Source organism: Leucoraja erinacea, chromosome 26 (genome assembly GCF_028641065.1).
Source record: "Leucoraja erinacea ecotype New England chromosome 26, Leri_hhj_1, whole genome shotgun sequence".
Lineage (NCBI taxonomy): Eukaryota > Metazoa > Chordata > Chondrichthyes > Rajiformes > Rajidae > Leucoraja > Leucoraja erinaceus.
The window spans coordinates 8,381,966-8,399,522 of record NC_073402.1 but is presented as its reverse complement, the minus strand read 5'-3'; the positions used below and the strand labels follow the sequence as shown (position 1 = coordinate 8,399,522).

At 45.1% G+C, this 17,557-nt stretch overlaps 1 protein-coding gene across 1 annotated transcript in view; it reads left to right on the top strand.

The window, feature by feature from the left end:
* Positions 1–17,557, top strand: part of si:ch211-1i11.3 (mitogen-activated protein kinase kinase kinase 5) — a 125,053-nt gene that overhangs the window by 35,575 nt on the left and 71,921 nt on the right. The window contains 1 exon segment of the mRNA XM_055656092.1: positions 854–1,024. Coding sequence (XP_055512067.1) covers positions 854–1,024 — 171 coding nt within the window.

The window sequence follows — 17,557 nt, the reverse complement described above, 5'->3', positions numbered from 1 at the left end:
TCAAATAAAGGATTCAGGCAAATATTCAAGGAAAATGGAAAATTGAATTATACGTTCTTATGTCAATAGTCCCATGGTTGTTCTCTGGGCTTGCTCAAACTGTGGAAGTCAGTGTTTGATTCCTGGAGACCCCAGGATGCTCTTTGGTGAACCACCTTGCACAAAATTAGTTAAGTATTACTTGCCTTGGTTAAAGTATGGATAATGTTTACCTTGTATCATGTTGCTGAGATCTCCACAAAGATTGCCTCTTGATAATCAGGTAAAAGTGACTGGTCCAAAGTCCATTAGAACAAAGACACACTTGTTTGGTGGAAAAGCAGGCACATTCATCCATGTTAGTATGTATGTTAGTGGATGGCAAGAGACACCCAGTTAGCTTTAGCAGATATCTGTGGTGGATAAGGGTCACAAGGAGACACAGGGATGGCCCACAAGGGACACCTTAGTATGGTGGTTGCATCGAGGGAGAAGTTATCCCTGATCACTATCACAATTTCTCCATCCTCTGCCTACAAGACTTTTGTGAACCATTTCTTTCTTGTCCACCGTTAGAAGGTTTTAAGGTCATAAGGAAAAGGAGTAGAATTAGGCCATTCGGCCATTTAATCATGGGTCATCTATCTCTCCCTCCGAACCCCACAGAATGCTGTGGAGGCTTTCCCCCATAACCTCTGACACCTGTACCAATCAAGAATCTACCTATCTCTGCCTTAAAAATATCCGCAGACCTGGCCTCCACAGCCTTCTGTGGCAAAGAATTCCACAGATTCACCACCCGCCGACGAAAGAAAATTCTCCTCATCTCCTTCCGACAAGAAGGTCCTTTAATTCTGACTTTACTTTGTAACAGGCGGAACCTGCCTGGAGATCGAGAGAAGGCCCTGTCGGTGATCTTGCCAATGATGGAGACGGGAGCGCAGATCTCCTCTGACCTCTACTGCCTTTGCGGGCGCATATACAAAGATATCTTCATCAGCTCCAACTTCATCTCCAGCGAGAGTCGAGACAAGTCCTGTTACTGGTAAGAAGCAAATGTTTTGGTTTGTATTCGGCACTGTGGACTAAATGCACTGACAGCAGCAATTGTCGAAAACCACTCCAACCTTCAGATGGTGTTTCTCCGGGACCCGCTTCCATTCCCGATCCCCCCCCCCCCCCCTGTGGGACATCAGCACGTGTTATCGCTGATATGTGATTGCTGAGGAGTTGACCTCTGACCCCCTTCCCTGGGTCACATTTGCATCTTGTGCAAATGACTGGGATTGCTCATCACGGGTAAACAATAACCAAACCACTCTCGATCGAGTTACCGCTGGAGGTGAAGGGTGTATGTGGTGACTCTCTAACTCACACAGTGCGGCCCCATTGGAGACGAGGCTCCGGATGATGCATTACTGACATCCTTTCCCCAGCAGGCTTGGCCGGGAATCAAAAACAGGAGTGGGCATCAAGGCCTGTGTGATAAGTTGTAAGTGTTGATGCCATACGATGGAACTTTATTCATCGCAGGAGGGAAATAGATCTGTCAACAGTCATAAAAAACAAGATACGCGAAACATTATATTAACGCAATGAGTGGAGAGGATAGGGGATGCGCAAAGATTGGGTGGGGTAGGGGAGTCAGTCTCAGTCTACCCCATGACAGAAGAAGGAGGAGGTGCACAGTTTTGTCAGTTTTTCCTGAAGTCCCACTTCTTCCGGTTGAGAAGGGCCTTTATGTCACTGGAGACCCAGGGCTTGTACAGTCTCCTCATGGACAACATTATCCACACAGAACTTTATGTAGCTGGTAACACTACATAAATGTGCCTGATATTAATCTAAAATATTATAACTACACGATTCAGAAATTAAAAGATATTTGCAATTTTACAAAGTAAAATTATTAAAACTACATTTAAATGGTCATAAGCTATTAAAAAATATACATATCCAGCATCTGAGAAAGAAACAACTAAACCAACCATCAGTCTGAAGAAGGGTTTCAGCCCGAAACGTTGCCTATTTCCTTCGCTCCATAGATGCTGCCTCACCCACTGAGTTTCCCAGCATTTTTGTCTACCTTGTGAACCAACCATTATTTTCCTTGTGTCCATGTTGGGAACTAAATGGAGAGAGTGTCTGGTCCTTTGCCTGTCTGGCTATCACAGGCAGAGTTCCCACAGCAGAATTCCTGAGAGTCCCAGAGAGTCCAGACTGCACGGCTGAATTCCAGAGGTGTCCAGCATTGGAGCGGAGGGACAGATGTGGAAGCACCTGAGATTCAGCTGGAATCATGAGAGGATTGAGGATACATAGGACCTATATAGAATATAGACCATACAGAAGTGAGAAATGTTGCATTTGGGGAAGTTAAACCCGGGCAGGACCTTCATAGTGAATGGCAGGGCCCTGGGACTGTTGTAGAGCAGAGGGATCTAGGAGTAATTCATTGAAACTGGTGTCACAAGTAGATAGGGTGGTCAAGAAGGCTTTCAGCCTTCGTCAGTCATGGTATTGAGTATAGAAGTTGTACAAGATGTCGGTGAAGCCGCATTTGGAGTCTGGTGTTCAGTGTTGGTCATCATTGTAAAGGAAGGGTGCCGTTCAGCAGGAGAGAGGTGCAGAGAGGATGTATGAGGATGTTGCCCCGGCCTTCAAGCCCTGGCACCATCCTCATAAATCTTCCCTGCCCTCTTCCCAGCTTAACGGCATCCTGCCCATAGCACGGTGACCGAAACTGAACCCAATCCTCCAAATCCTTGGCCTCATCAACGTGGTAGTGGTGCAGTGGCAGATTTACAGGACTATTAGATGTTATCCTACTAATACCGCACCATGCTTTTAATGCTCCTTATATTTAAGTTTGGTACATATCAATGAATCTATTGGTTTAAAGAGAGAGCAGAAACCAGTGAGTTAATAAGGAGCATGGGAAACTGAGCTGTAGTGAGTTTAGGACTGTGGGAACAGGGACCCGGCAAGTTTAGGAGCATGAGAGCAGTGCAGTGTTGGGATGAGATCCCAGTGAGTTTATATATAGTATAGGAATTGGCACTGGTGAGGATAAAGCAGAGCTGCCAAGTAGTACGGATTCTCCGTATTTTGTACGGAAATGCGATTAGAATACCGATGTACGGTTTTGTGTTATTGAATACGGATTTTAAATACGGAGTTCAGTTCAGTCTGAAGAAGGGCCTCGACCAGAAATGTGGCCCATTCCTTCTCTCCTTCTCATTGCCTGTCCCGCTCCAGGTTTAAACAGAGCGCTGCCAGTTTAACCTGTGGGTATTTAAACGAAGAGCTGTCGGCTACAGCACTGTGGATTCTAAATATAGCGCTACCAGCTGGAGTGTAATGGGCTTTACACATAGCGTTATGGCCACAGCGCTATAGGTCACAGGGAGGGGCGGAGAGAGGGACAGGATGGAGAGAGGGAGAAGGAGGGAGGGAGAGAGAGGGAGAGAAGGAGGAAGGGAATAAGAAAGGGAGGGAGAATAAAAGGAAGGAGGAGAGAGAGAGGGAGGGAGGGCGAGAGGGATGGAGAGAGGGAGGGTGAGAGAGGAAGGAGAGAGAAAGGAGGAAGAGAGAGGGAGCGAGGGAGGGAGAGGGAGTTTTCCAAAATGACTTCTACATCATCATCGGGTGCTAAAAGCAGGAAGTAGCCATTCAAACAGCAATATAGAAAGAGATGGCAATGAGTGCACTGTCAAGTAAGGTGCGTAGAAGACATGTCAATTGGGAGCAAAGTTATGCATTCTTGTACTCTTACATGGGTATGACTGTACATAAAAAATATTCAGCCATTCGGCCCTTCGAGCTTCGAGCATTCAATATGATCGTGGCTGATCATCCATAATCAGTACTCCGTTCCTGCCTTCTCACCATATCCCTTGACTCTGCTATCTTTAAGAGCTCTATCTAACTCTCTCTTGAAAGCAACCAGAGTATTGGCCTCCACTGCCTTCTGAGGCTGAGAATTCCACAGATTCACAACTCTAATCATTGTGTAGTTGGATAGCTGATGATTTACATGTTATTTGCATGTTTCATTGTATATGCGATCAGGTAGGATAACAGCAGCGGAAAGTTGGTACAAAGCAAATGTAACGTAGTGACCATCCCATCTCTTATCAGCAACAGCGCTGGCGTATTGTGTAAATGTAGTTAGAGTAACTATGTTTAAAAGATACCTCGGCACTCAATGTCTAACTGTTGTGGAACAGCAGTTAATAAATCCTAGACAGTATTATACAGCGTGGAAACAGGCCCTTCAGTCCTAATCACCCAGACTGGCATCTACATTGATCCCATGTGCCCGCATTTTACCTGTATCCATGTAAATCTTTCCTGTTTCTGCACCAATGTATGTCTTCTAAATGTTGCAACTGCACCTGTCTCTAAATCAGATGGACATTGTTATAGGACGTGCTTTAAAACAGTGAGTGGAAGACTTGATCTGACTGCATGAAGTTCTCTTCAGATGCCATCTTGGAAAGTAATGGTTTTCTTTCCTATTTCTCTCAAAATAGGGAAATATAGAATCATTGTTACCACATTTGGGTAGTTCCATAATGGTGTTTTATCATTAATGTTTTATTATTATTAATGTTTAGTGTTTTCTGAGTCATTCGTAGCTGTATGTCACGTTGTTATTTGTGAGTGGAGCACCAAGGCAAATTCCTTGTATGTGAATACTTGGTCAATAAACTTACTTACTTACTTCTGTGGGTTAATGTCTAGGAATCTTTGGAAGAGGAAGATAAGCTAGTTTTATTTATGGAAATTCACAGGGGTTCCTGTTCTTTTTAAATAGAGGCATAATACATTGTTATAAATCATTGACCATTCAGTAACTCCTTTTCAAGATATCAACAAAAAAGTTTGCACTCAACTATCAATGTTAGGAGGCACCTTCTGCATTGACACCATTGTACTGCATCTACCATCTTGGATGTCAAAATGGAACCCCCAGTGATAGAATAGAGTGTAAGCTGGAGGGAGAAGGGAGCAGAGCTAAGACTGATGAGGGGGACTTTGGGACATCCTGGAACTGGTACAATGGTGTTCTGTATTGGACAGTTGCGTTCATCTGTAGGTTGAGCCACACTTCCCTGTGTCTGAGCTTCAGCTGTGCGTTGCACTCAGTGAGGTGATCTAACTGGCTCCTAACTCAGTCACATTGATATTTTCGTGGCGTTTCATTCTGACACAATTCAGAACAAGGCAGCACTCCTGACGAACGTGCCTAGGAGAAATTCTGGGTCTGAAGAAGGACCCAAAACATTGCCTATCCATGTCCTCCAGAGACGCTGCCTGACCCACTGAGTTATTCCAGCTCTTTGTCTCTTTTTGCTTTGTAAACCAGCATCTGCAATTCCTTGTGTCTATGTTGCTAACATCAATATTGACACACCTTCCTGTAAGGTGTTTTGTGTGTCGAAGAATGGATTATATGCCTGAGCGGAGACTGGGTGTTGATAGCACAGAATGGCGTGTTGACATGAATGGCGGACTTTGATTCCTCTTGTGATCTGGCTTTGTTCCTATTGCTAACCAATGTGGTGGCATAGAGATTTAAGTGGATGGACACATTCCAAGTTTCATGAAGAAATAATGACTTTCTCAGACGGGAAGGAAGGGTCTCGACCCGAAACGTCAACTACTCATTTTCTCCATAGATGCTGCCTCACCCACTGAGTTTCTCCAGCATTTTTTGTCTGCTTCATTGCATCTCACTCAGTCTTACACGACCCAGAAGCTAAAAAGGATTACAGATGCTGTCAATCGAAAAAAGCATCTCTAGCTCTCTCTTATAAGCAGATAACTTCATCACCAGTTTATCCTCATTACAATCATCAGCTCACCCTATCATATATATTCTCTTTGTTCTACTCATCCCTTCACAACCCTTTCAGCTTGAAAATAACCTGTTTTCTTTTGTTTCCCAATTTGATTAATTGAATTGCTTAAACAGATCCAGCATGGAAACAGGCCCTTTGGCCCACTGAGTCTGTACCGAGCATCGATGATCCGTTCACACTGGTTCTATGTTATCCCACTTTCTCATCCACTCCCTACACATGAGGGGCAATTTACAGAGGCCAATTAACCTACAAACCCGCATGTCTTTGATATGTGGGAGGAAACCGAAGCACCTGGAGGAAAGCCACGTGGTCACAGGGAGAACGTGCAAACTCCACACAGACAACAGCGGGGGCTCAGGATTGAACTCGGGTCTCTGGCGCAGTGAGATAGCTCTGCCCGCTGCTCACAGACAAAAACTTTCCGCCTGAAACGTGAAGTCTACTTTTCTTCACAAGACACTGTCTGACATGCCGAGTGTTTCCAGCATTTTCTGTATTCCACGGGTTCACTTTGGGCCACATTGTAAGACAGCAGAAGTAAGAGTTAGGAGAGGGATGGAAAATTAGAGTCACCTCTGCGGACTAAACACAAGTGCTCCATGATGCCTGATGTGCACTGTATTGCTCAAATGTGTGGTGGAGACCACAACATAGTACAACTCGACTGGAATAAGTGCAAGTGTGTTGTATGGGCTGGAGGGCCTGAGTTATGACGAGTGATTGGATCGACTGGGACTGTTCTCCCTGCTATAAAACGAGGCTGATGGGTGACCTTACAGAGGTTTACAAAAATATATGGGATATCGAGAGGGTTGACAGACACAGGGTAGGGGAGTCTAAAGCAGGAGGGCATGGGTTTAAGGTGAGAGGTCAAGGTTTAAAGGGCATCTGTGGAAGTGTTTTTTCCACAGAGGAGAGTGTGGAAATGGAAGGAGCTGGAGAGGAGGTGTTAGAGACAGGTGCAATTACAATGCTTAAAAAACATTTGGACTGATACAAGGAAAATAAGAGTTTAGATGAAAATGGGTCGAATACAGGCAAATGGGATTGGCTTAGGTAGGAATCTTGGTCAGCGTGGGCGTTGGGCGTTGCTGTTTTATGATTCTATGAATCTTGAATCTCTATGGATCATTGCTTCACTTGGAAGGCATGAAGGCATGTTGTTCCCAGGATGGAGTGAGGCTTTGCCAAGTCCAATGACTGTCTCGTTGTCGCAGAGCAAGTGCTGGTGCAAGAGGGCACTCTGATGAGCTGCGCAATGATATGACATTAATTATATATAGAAGCATAGAAAATAGGTGCAGTAGGATGCCATTCAGCCCTTCGAGCCAGCATCGCCATTCAATATGACCATGGCTTATCATCTAAAATCAATACCCCATTCCTGCTTTTTCCCCCATATCCCTTGATTCCTTTAGCCCCAAGAGCTAAATCTAACTCTCTCTTGAAAACATCCAGTTAATTAGCCTCCACTGTCTTCTGTGGCAGAGAAATCCACAGATTCACAACTCTCTGTGTGAAAACAAAAATAAAAATCCTCATCTCTGTCCTAAATGGCCTGCCCCTTATTCTTAAACTGTGATCCCTGGTTCTGTACTCCCCTAACATCGGGAACATTTTTCCTCAATCCCTTAAGAATTTTATAGGTTTCTATAAGATTCCCTCTCATCCCTCTAAATTCCAGTGAATGCAAACCCAGTCGACCCATTCTTTCATCATATGACAGTCCCACCATCCTGGGAATTAACCTGGTGAATCTACGCTGCACTCCCTCAATAGCAAGAATGTCCTTCCTCAAATTAGGAGACCAAAATTGCACACAATACTACAGGTGCAGTCACACAGGGCCCTGTACAACTGCAGTAGGACCTCTTTGCTTCTAAACTCAAATCCTCTCGCAATGAAGGCTAACATGCCATTAGCTTTCTTTACTGCTTGCTGTACCTGCATGCTTACTTTCAGTGACTGATGTACAAGCACACACAGGTCTCGTTGCACCTTCCCTTTTTCTAATCTGACACCATTCAGATAATAATCTGCCTTCCTGTTCTTGCCACCAAAGTGGATAACCTCACATTTGTTCACATTATACTACATCTGCCATGCATCTGCCCACTCACCCAACCTATCTAAATCACCCTGCAGCCTCATAGCATCCTCATCGCAGCCCACACTGCCACCCAGCTTTGTGTCATCTGCAAACTTGGACATGTCACATTTAATTCGGCACCCCACTAGTCACTGCCTGCCATTCTGAAAATAACCGGTTAATTCCTACTCTTTGGCGGTCTGTATACAACTCCAGCAAGCGTTTTCCGCCCTTGGTTATTTCGCAGTTCTACCCATACCGATTCTACAGCATCCAAGCTAATGTCTCTCCTTGCTCTTGCATTAATCTCCTCTTTAACCAGCAATGCCACCCCACCTCCTCTTCCTTTCTGTCTATCCTTCCTGAATATCGAATACCCCTGCATGTTTAGCTCCCAGCCTTAGTCACCCTGGAGCAATGTCTCCGTTATCCCAACTATATCATATCCCTTAACTACTAATTCATCCACCTTATTATGAAGGCTCCTCACATTGGCACAAAGCTTTCAGGTTGGTTTTTCTTTTCTCCCTTCTACCTTTTGCTTCTGTCCTCCTTTTATGGCCCTCTGTCTTGCATTGGTTCCCACCCCCCTGCCCTGTTAGTTTAAACGTGACCTTTCCTACACTCTCCCGTTAACTGCACGCATACACGTCCACGTTGTTGACCCCACCCCCCCTCCACTGTTTAGTTTAAACCCACCAGTGAAGCACAAACAAACCTGCCTGCCAGAATGTCAGTCCCCTTCCAATTAAGGTGCAACCCGTCTCTTTTGTACAGGTCACCCCTGTATGCCGTACCATTTTGAATTTCCACTCTTGTTAGATTAGTACTGAGCTATTTTAATGACAGACTTGCCCCTCCTAAATGATAAGCACCAGGTTTGTGTTTGAATGGTTTTGTTACTTTGCATTGGCAGAGATAACAGAGGAGGTCCTTTAACAAACGTTGGAAGCACTTTGGAGAAAGAGTCGGTTCCTCACAGGAAGAGGAGAGTTAAAAGTAAATGTACTGGACGTTTCAAAATCATGAGGGTTTTGCGACATAGCTGGGCAGAAGTGATTCTCACTGGAAAGAGTGTTGTTGACGAACAAAATGAGCTTTAAATTAGCAGTGCATTTGGAAAGCAGTGACAGGATCGATCAAAGTCAGCATGGATTTATGAAGGGGAAATCATGCTTGACTAATCTGGAATTTTTTGAGGATGGAACAAGTAGAATGGATAAGGAGAGCCAGTGGATGTGATGTATCTGGACTTTCAAAAAGCCTTTGACAAGGTCCCACACAAGAGATTAGTGTGCAAAATTAGAGCACATGGTATTGGGGGTAGGGTATTGACATAGATAGAGGACTGGTTGGCAGACAGGAAGCAAAGAGTAGGAATTAACGAGTCATTTACAGAATGGCAGACAGTGACTAGTGGGGTGCTGCAAGGTTCAGTGCTGGGATCCCAGTTGCTAACAATATATATTAACGATTTAGATGAGGGAATTAAATGTAATATCTCTAAGTTTGCAGATGACACAAAGCTGGGTGGCAGTGTGAGCTGCGATGAAGATGCTATGAGGCTGCAGGGTGACTTGGATAGGTTGGGTGAGTGGGCAGATGCATGGCAGACGCAGTATCATGTGGATAAATGTGAAGTTATCCACTTTGGTGGCAAGAACGGGAAGGCAGATTATTATCTGAATGGTGTCAGATTAGGAAAAGGGGTGCAACGAGACTAGGTGTGCAGTCACTGAAAGTAAGCATGCAGGTACAGCAGGCAGTGAAGAAAGCAAATGGCATGTTGGCCTTCATAGCGAGAGGATTTGAGTATAGGAGCAAGGAGGTCCTACTGCAGTTGAACAGGGCCCTGGTGAGACCGCACCTGGAGTATTGTATGCCGTTTTGGTCTCCTAATTTGTGGAAGGACATTATTGCTATTGAGGGAGTGCAGCGTAGGTTCACAAGGTTAATTTCCGGGAATGGCGTGACTGACGTATGATAAAATAATGGGTCGACTGGTCTTGTATTCGCTGGCATTTAGAAGGATGAGAGGATATCTTATAGAAACATATAAAATTCTTAGAGGATTGGACAGGGTAGTTGCAGAAAAAATGTTCCCGATGTTGGGGGAGTGCAGAACCGGGGGTCATAGATTAAGAATAAGGGGTAGGCCATTTAGGACTGTGATAAGGAAAAAAAAAATTCCCCCCAGAGAGTTGTGAGTGTGGAATTCCTTGCCACAGAAGGCAGTGGAGGCTAATTCGCTGGATGTTTTCAAGAGAGAGTTAGATTTAGCTCTTAGGGCTAAAGGAATCAAGGAATTATGGGGAAGAAGCCAGAACAGGGTACTGGTTTTGGATGATCAGCCATGATCATATTGAATGGCTTGAAGGGCCGAATGGCCTACTCCTGCACCTGTTTTCTATGTTTCCTCCCAGTGCTTCGGTTTCCTCCCACACCCCAAAGACGTGCGGGCGTGTAGGTTAATTGGCCTCAGTAAATGGCCCCTAGTGTGCAGGGGGTGGATGAGTAAGTGGGATAACAGAACTAGTGTGAAGGGGTGATCTATGGTCAGCAGGACTTGGTGGACTGAACGGTCCGTTTCCATGCTATATCTCGAAAATGATTAAAAAATTTAAAACGCTTTAAAATTTCATTCAGATCCCTTCAGTTGATTGAAACTACAACAGAAGATCAGGTGGATTTATAACAATAACCCTTCCCCAGCTCCAGAAGCATTACTTTTTTAATCGCCCATTACTGATACAAGCACATACATAGGGAGCATGTGTAGGTATCACTCGCTCAACATGCTATTTCCCATTTCACAAACTGTATCTTCTTATAAAGGAGCCCATTTAGATCATTGGATCCATGAATGAAACCCTATTCCTTTAATTATCCCCACCTTAGCCTATTCCCTTGGGCATGCCGCCCCTTCCCCACCCCAACCCCCTCCCAATCCCCCATCCCGATTCTCCAAACAGCACCCTTCTGCACTCAGCAGCCAATCAACCTACCGACATGTAGACAACAAATGCTGGAGAAACTCAGCGGGTGAGGCAGCATCAGTGGAGAGAAGGAATTGGCGACATTTTAGGTCGAGACCCGAAACGTCGCCAATTTCTTCTCTCCATGGATGCTGCCTCACCCACTGAGTTTCTCCAGCATTTGTTGTCTACCTTCGATTTTTCCAGCATCTGCAGTTCCTTCTTAAACCTACCGACGTGAATGTCTTTGGAATGTGTGCGGAAACTGTAAAGTTGCACAATCACAGGGAGAACGTGCAAACTCCACACGGACAGTGCGGGTAGTGTAGGATCATATCTGGGTGTCTGGAGCTGAGAAGCAGCAGCACTATCCGCTGCGCCACCGTGTGCCACCAGTGCAGGACCCCAGGTGCTCGAGCTAATCTTGGCAGCATCTGGATCGCTGCCAGTGGAGAGCTTCTGCTGATGCAAAGATTAGGAATCGTGGCTGGCCTCAGTTCTGCTTTGCCACCTAGTCCAAATAATTCTCACCCCTTATTTATCTAAACACTACCTACCCCTCTGCCTTCAAAGCATTCACCAATTCTACTTCCAAAGTGCGTTGTTGAAGCATAGATTCCCAATGCTCCCTAAATGTGGCAATGCAAGTAGTTAGAGTGGTAACGAAGGTGTGTGGTATGCTTGCCTACAACAGTCGGGGCATTGAGTATAAGAGTCAGGAAGTCATTTTATAGTGGCTTTATAGTGGTTAGGCCACAATATGAGTAGTGTGTGCAGTTCTGGCTGCCCTTTGCAGGAAGTATGTGGAGACTTTGGATCAGATGCAGAAGTGGTTTGCCAGAATGCTGCCTGGATTAGAGGGTATTTGTTACAAAGAGAAGTTGGACAAACTTGGACTATTTTCTCTGGAGCATGAGAGGCTGAGGGGAGAGCTGAAAGAAGCATCTAAATATATGAGAGGCATAGATAGGGTAGGACAGTAAGAATCCTTTTTGCAGTGTGGAAATGTCAAAGACTAGAGGCCATAGCTTTTTAAGGTGAGAGTGGCAAAGTTTAAAGGTACACAGAGGGCAGTGGGTGCCTGGAACATACTGTCAGGGGTGGTGGTGGAGCACTGGTATTTAAGAGGCTTTTAGAAAGGCATATGGACATGCAGAGAATGGAGGGATATGGATCACATGCTGACAGAGGAGATTAGTTTATCTTGTATCATGTTCGGCATGGATATTGTCGGCTGAAGGACCTGCTCCTGTACTGTGCTGTTCTGTGTTCTAAATGGTTATTTTTAAACCACGACTCCCTGGTTTTAGATACTCCCGCAAGCGCTCTCCACATCCGGCTTGTTGAGAATCCTTTCTTTCTTTTCTGTATCGATCACGTTGCCTGTCGCTCTTAATGCTCCAGTGGGCACAAGCCAAGCATGTCCAGACCTGTCATTAGACAACCTGTTAGTTTGCAGGTATTACGTTGCATTACTCCTGCCAGCTGACACTGTGCATCTGTTGTCTGTTTCAAGGGCCTGTCCCACTTACGGGGCCTTTACAGGACAGGCGACTGCCGGGACCTGTGATAAGTCACCGAAATTTTCAGCATGTTGAAAATTCAGTGGCGAGCAGAAAGACGCTACAACTCTTTGGAGACCTGTATGGTCATGAGAAGTCTCCTATGGTCGTGATGAGAGGTCTCCAAAGAGTCATAGCTTCTTTCTGGTCGTCACTGAATTTTCAACATGTTGAAAATTTCGGCGACCTCCCACGGGTGCTGGCAGTCGCCTGTAAAGGTCCCGTAAGTGGGACAGGCCCTTTACACTTACCAAACAGCTGCAGTTGCCAGTCAGTCAGCTCCAACAGTACAACAGTTCCTGCTTCAGCCGGCCCCTGTGTCAAGAGTCAAAAGTGTTTAGTTGTCATATGCCTCGGCAATTAAATAATAAAATTCTTACTTGCAGCAACTTAACAGACATAAATGCAATAAACACAGATAATATATAATAAAAGTGCAGGAATAAAAAGCTCTGTCCCACTGTACGAGTTCATTCAAAGAGTTCTCCCGAGTTTGCCCTGATTCGAACTTGGAGATTTACGGCAATGGCCGCTCGTAAGTACTCGGGGCTCTTGTGGACTTTTTTCACCATGTTGAAAAATCTTCACGAGTCTTCCCGAGCTTATCTACCGTTAGCGAGTCTTCCCGAGTACCTGCCGTTAGCGTTACAAGCTGCTAAGAGACGTCCTCGAGCTCCGACGTACCCGCTACGTTCATTCTACGTGCTTACCACGAGTTTGATTTTTTTAAACTCGGGAGAGCTCTTGAATGAAATCGTACCGTGGGATAGGGCTTTATCTCGGCAGGTCAGGCAACATATCTGGAGATCACAGATAGGTGATCTCCAGACTCAATGCATAAGACCTGCATAAGACCTTTTAAAAAAACAATAAATTGTGACCACAATACCAGTGCAAAAAGTTTATCCCTCTACTGCCTGCAACCAAAGACAAGTTCATAGTTGTTGAGGTTAATGTGGTGTAGTGTCCAAGAGCCTAATGGTTGTTCGATAGAAATGATGGCGAAAGTTTTCAGGCTCCTTGTACCTTCTTCCCGATGATAAATGAGACTGTTGTGGCAGCTCCTAAGGGTCGTGCCATTATACTGCCGAACCCCTCGGCACAGGAGTGGTGCAGTCCGGAGGCGGCCCTCAGCCGGAGGGTTTAAAAGGCAGGGTTTGGGTGCCATCTTCCTCTGGTTTCGTCTTCCCTTCAACCGGGAGGAATACAATAAAGGTGCTTCTCAAACACTGGACTTCGTGCCTCCTTTTGAGACCCACGCACCACACTGTCAGCATTCAGATCACCCCTGTACTGAAGCAGGCTTGGCAAGATAGTGTGTGTGATTGGGCTGTGTAATAGCCGTGCAGCGCAACTCTAAACATGATGAATAGATGCCTGTGCGTCTGTCTATTTCCTGACTGAACTGTAAATCAGCAGATGCTTTCAAACTGTTTGTTGAGAAGACAAGGCAAAGTGTCAAAACTGAATCTCAAATCCCAAATGGAATTTCCAGCCAATCCATGCCACATGCCAATTGATCTGACGAAGGGCCTCGGACCCAAACGTTGCCTATCCGTGTCCTCCTGAGATGCCGGCTGACCCGCTGAGCTACTCCGCCACTGTGTGTCGTCCATGCCACACACTGTAGATTAACAAACAGAACTGAAATCTTGAATGGGTTTGTTTCTTCAGGCCGGCAGTTTCTTTGCAAGGTACTTGGATTGGTAGAGTGTTGCTTGCCTAACCGTTGATCTTCCTGCTGCCCCTCGTTGTACCACTGCCAATGAACAATCTCCTGGCCATTGGTGGGAGACCTCGGCGTACACTGGTCCACGTTCTTCGAGGTGCTTCGAAGACCTGGATTACTGAGTGGTGGCTCAGGGTGTCATCTCACACTCAGTGGGGTGGGGCAGAGGGAAGGAGGGTGAGAGTGCTGGGTTTAGCAGAGGTGGGATCTGGATGTAATAGAACACAATACAGCACAGGAACGGGCCTTTGAGCCCATATAACCCTGCTGACCATAATGCCAACCTAAACTGCTCTTTCCTGCCTGCACAAGGCCCATATCCCTCTACGGCCTGCAAGATCACGTGTCTATCTAACAACCTCTTAAATTGACACTATCATATCAGCTTCCACCATTGACTGCCGACTGTGCCTCCGCACAACTTGTTTAACCCTCACACCTTAAACCTACGCCTTCTAGTATTTAACATTTTCGTTCTGAGAGAAAGGTTCTGCCTGTCCACTCTATCTATATATCTCCCATCTTTTATATACTTCTACCAGACTTCTCCTGTCTCTGATACTTCAGAGAAAACAATCCAAGTTTGTCTAAGAAGGAATTGCAGATGCTGGAAAATCGAAGGTAGACACAAATTCTGGAGAACTCAGCGGGTGAGGCAGCATCTATGGAGCGAAGGAATAGGCAACGTTCCGGGTCTCCAGCATTTTTGTCTACCACGTTTGTCTAATCTCCATGGTTAATACACTCCAGGACAGGATTGATGATGAAGATCTTTTTTTGTCACTTGTACCTAGCTAGAAGCAGTGAAATTCTGTTCTTGCATACAAATCACACAGAAGAGTGGCCATAAAGATGCTGACAACGTTACAAGAAGCACTCATCCCTTTTCTGTACCTCCCGACTGGGCCCCCCTTATTTCTCGGTGGCCCCCTCCACGCCAGGTCCCCTTTAGTTCTCGCTGGGTCCCCCTTTGTTCTCTGCACCCCCCCCCCCCCCCCACTGGGTCCCCCTTTGTTCTTTGCACCCCCCCCCCCCCCCCCCACTGCGTCCCCCCTTTGTTTTTGACAACAGAGCCTGTCCACCTTGGCCCGACTTCGGGACTCCATCTTCGAGACTCCGTGACCGTGACTGTTCCATCAGCCCCCCTGCTTTAAGCTCTCTCTGTTTTTGCAGTTTACTCCGATAACTCCCGTGCTGTTTCCATGATTAGACATGGCGGGGGAGCGATTTCTCGAGCTGTTCACCTTGATTAAAGGAAATAAGAATTGGGAGAGTCATAGAGTCGCACAGCACTTAAACAGGCCGTTCCGTCCTAATGGTACATGCCAACTATCCCAGAGAGAGTGGATGTGGAAACGAGGTACCGAAGGATTGAAGAAGTCTATTAAAGATTTGTAAACCTGATGTCATCCCAAAATTGCGATAAGAAGTAGTCAGTGAGTTTCATTGGGAGTTAACGGTGAATGTTAAGTTGCTCAACTTGCTCATCCCACTACATTATATTTTATTACTCTGCACCGCACATGTTTTGTTGGAATGAGATTTTGCTGCAAGATCATGAAACAACAGCTGTGGGGCTCAAACCAGCAACTCATAAAACACGAGCCAGGATATCTTCTGGCGAGTAGGTCACTTGTTTTCTTGCTCTTTGGTGGATCTCGAGGACTCTATTTAATGGATCCTTTCTGAATCACACACTACACTTATGCACTTACTTAATGTCAGAGTAACATTACTTTTCCTGTACTGACTGAGCAGTATCATCCGATGGACATGTTCCACTAGTTCTTCACACACTGACATCTGTGGCACTTGGTTTACTTTTGTTTACCAGTCGGAACCACAGAGGTTCCGGTCAAACTTTGGACGCAGCCCAGACCATCACGCAAATTAACCTCCCTTCCATTGACTCCATTTATACCTCACGCTGCCTCGGCAAGGACAGCAGCATAATCAAGGATGAGGTGCACCCTGGCCACTCCCTCTTCTCCCCTCTCCCATCGGGCCAAAGGTACAGAAGTGTGAAAATCCACACCGCCAGATTCAGGACAGTTTCTTCCCAGCTGTCACCAGGCAACTGAATCACCCTACTGGAGGGCAGTCCTGAGCTACTATCTTCCTCATTGGAGACCCTCGGGCTATCTTCAAGTCAAGTCAAGTCAAGTTTATTTGTCACATACACATACGAGATGTGCAGTGAAATGAAAGTGGCAATGCTCGCGGACTTTTGTGCAAAAGACAAACAACAAAACAACCAAACAAATTATAAACACAATCATAACACACATATTCTTTTACATAATAAATAATGGAAGGAAAAACGTTCAGTAGAGTTAGTCCCTGGTGAGATAGGCGTTTACAGTCCGAATTGCCTCTGGAAAGAAACTCCTTCTCAACCTCTCCGTTCTCACTGCATGGCAAGGGAGGCGTTTGCCTGACCGTAGCAGCTGGAACAGTCCGTTGCAGGGGTGGAAGGGGTCTCCCATGATTTTATCTTTGACTTTATCTTGCACTAAACGTTATTCACATTATTCCCTTTAACATGTATCTGTACACTGTGGATGGCTCGATTGTAATCACGTATTGTCTTTCTGCTGACTAGTTAGCATGCAACATAGAACATAGAAACATAGAAAATAGGTGCAGGAGTAGGAGTAGGCCATTCGGCCCTTCGATTCAATATGATCATGGCTGATCATCCAACTCAGTATCCCATCCCTGCCGTCTATCCATACCCCCTGATCCCTTTAGCCACAAGGGCCACTTCTAACTCCCTCTTAAATATAGCCAATGAACTGGCCTCAACTACCTTTTGTGGCAGAGAATTCCACAGATTCACCACTCTCTGTGTAAAAAAAGACCATCCTCTCACCAATAAATTTGAATAATAAAAATTATAATAAAAATCCAATTATACATAACACAATAAGAACATGGAAACAAATAAAACAGAATTTAAAATTAAGAAACCTATCTCTTTTAATACCAATAGTCAATAATCCATCGTTTAAACCATCAATCATAGACAATTCATTTATACAATGGGAAAGAATGGGAATTAAAACGCTCGAAGATATGTATGAATTGGGGAATTTACTATCATTTCAACAACTACAACTGAAATATAATTTGAAAAATAACCAATATTTTAAATATCTTCAAATTTGTGATTATCTGAAAAAAAAAACACACAAAAGACTATCATAATATGCCTTCCGACTTATTGGATGAAGCAATGAAGACCAAGACGGAATCAGCTAATTTAATATCGTACCTATATAATATCATTTTAAACATAGAAATACCCACAACAGATGGAATTAGAAAAGATTGGGAACAAGAATTAGCTATAA